Raw genomic sequence first — 734 nt, 5'->3', positions numbered from 1 at the left:
GATTGAATTTTCATTCAGTTCAGTCCAGCGAAGTTGATGGGAATCTTTATTTTACCCTTAAATCTAAGGTAAGTACATGGAATCACCTTTTTGGTTTTAATTAAACCTCATCACCTATGGTGGGAAACTGGGAATGTATGTTTTCTATTTCATAATGCTTAGTGGTCTTTTTTAATTAAATTGAGCATCTTTCATGTGCAGCTCACAGGGCCAACTATTGTATCAGCAAAAAGGATCAAACAAACACTACAAAATGTGGCTTTCAAGTGTTGAATCTATCTTTGCATCTCCCTAAAACCATAACAATGCTTGTTCAATTTAGTTCAGTTATGGAAATGGCGTCACAAGTCTTGCATGTAGATTTTCTTTCAAAGGCATAAAAGGACTCAAAATAAAGGGAGAATATAGTTTTTTGGGCATGCCATAAGTTCTTGGTGATGTAAATGGACGTCTATCCAATTAAGCAGTTGTAAATGTGAAAATAGGCTTAGTTGACTTGATTTTGTTATGCAATTAAGCTGCTATGCCCTAACAATAGCTAGTTTAATTTGACCAAACAATTATATATTGATTATATTGACTTACATTCTCAATTATTATGGTCATCATTCGTCGACAGTAAAGATGATGCATCGACTTTTAAATCTAGCGCACATGATTTGAAAATGAACCTACATAGAGTACTATAGAAGTGCACGACAAATTTGACCCATAACTACTAATTAATTATCACC

General features: G+C 33.7%; 1 protein-coding gene across 1 annotated transcript in view; it reads left to right on the top strand.

The window, feature by feature from the left end:
* LOC107479936 (transcription factor GLABRA 3) overlaps positions 1-593 on the top strand; it is a gene marked incomplete in the record, with an annotated part of 3,724 nt that extends 3,131 nt beyond the window's left edge. Inside the window, 2 exon segments of the mRNA XM_016100048.3 lie at positions 1-68; positions 202-593. Of these exon segments, the coding sequence (XP_015955534.1) occupies positions 1-68; positions 202-273 (140 nt within the window).
* Positions 594-734: the final 141 nt, after the last annotated feature.

This window comes from Arachis duranensis, chromosome 3 (assembly GCF_000817695.3).
Source record: "Arachis duranensis cultivar V14167 chromosome 3, aradu.V14167.gnm2.J7QH, whole genome shotgun sequence".
Taxonomy (NCBI): Eukaryota; Viridiplantae; Streptophyta; class Magnoliopsida; order Fabales; family Fabaceae; genus Arachis; species Arachis duranensis.
The sequence above is the reverse complement of the archived record's forward strand: the minus strand, read 5'-3'. Positions and strand labels throughout refer to the sequence as shown.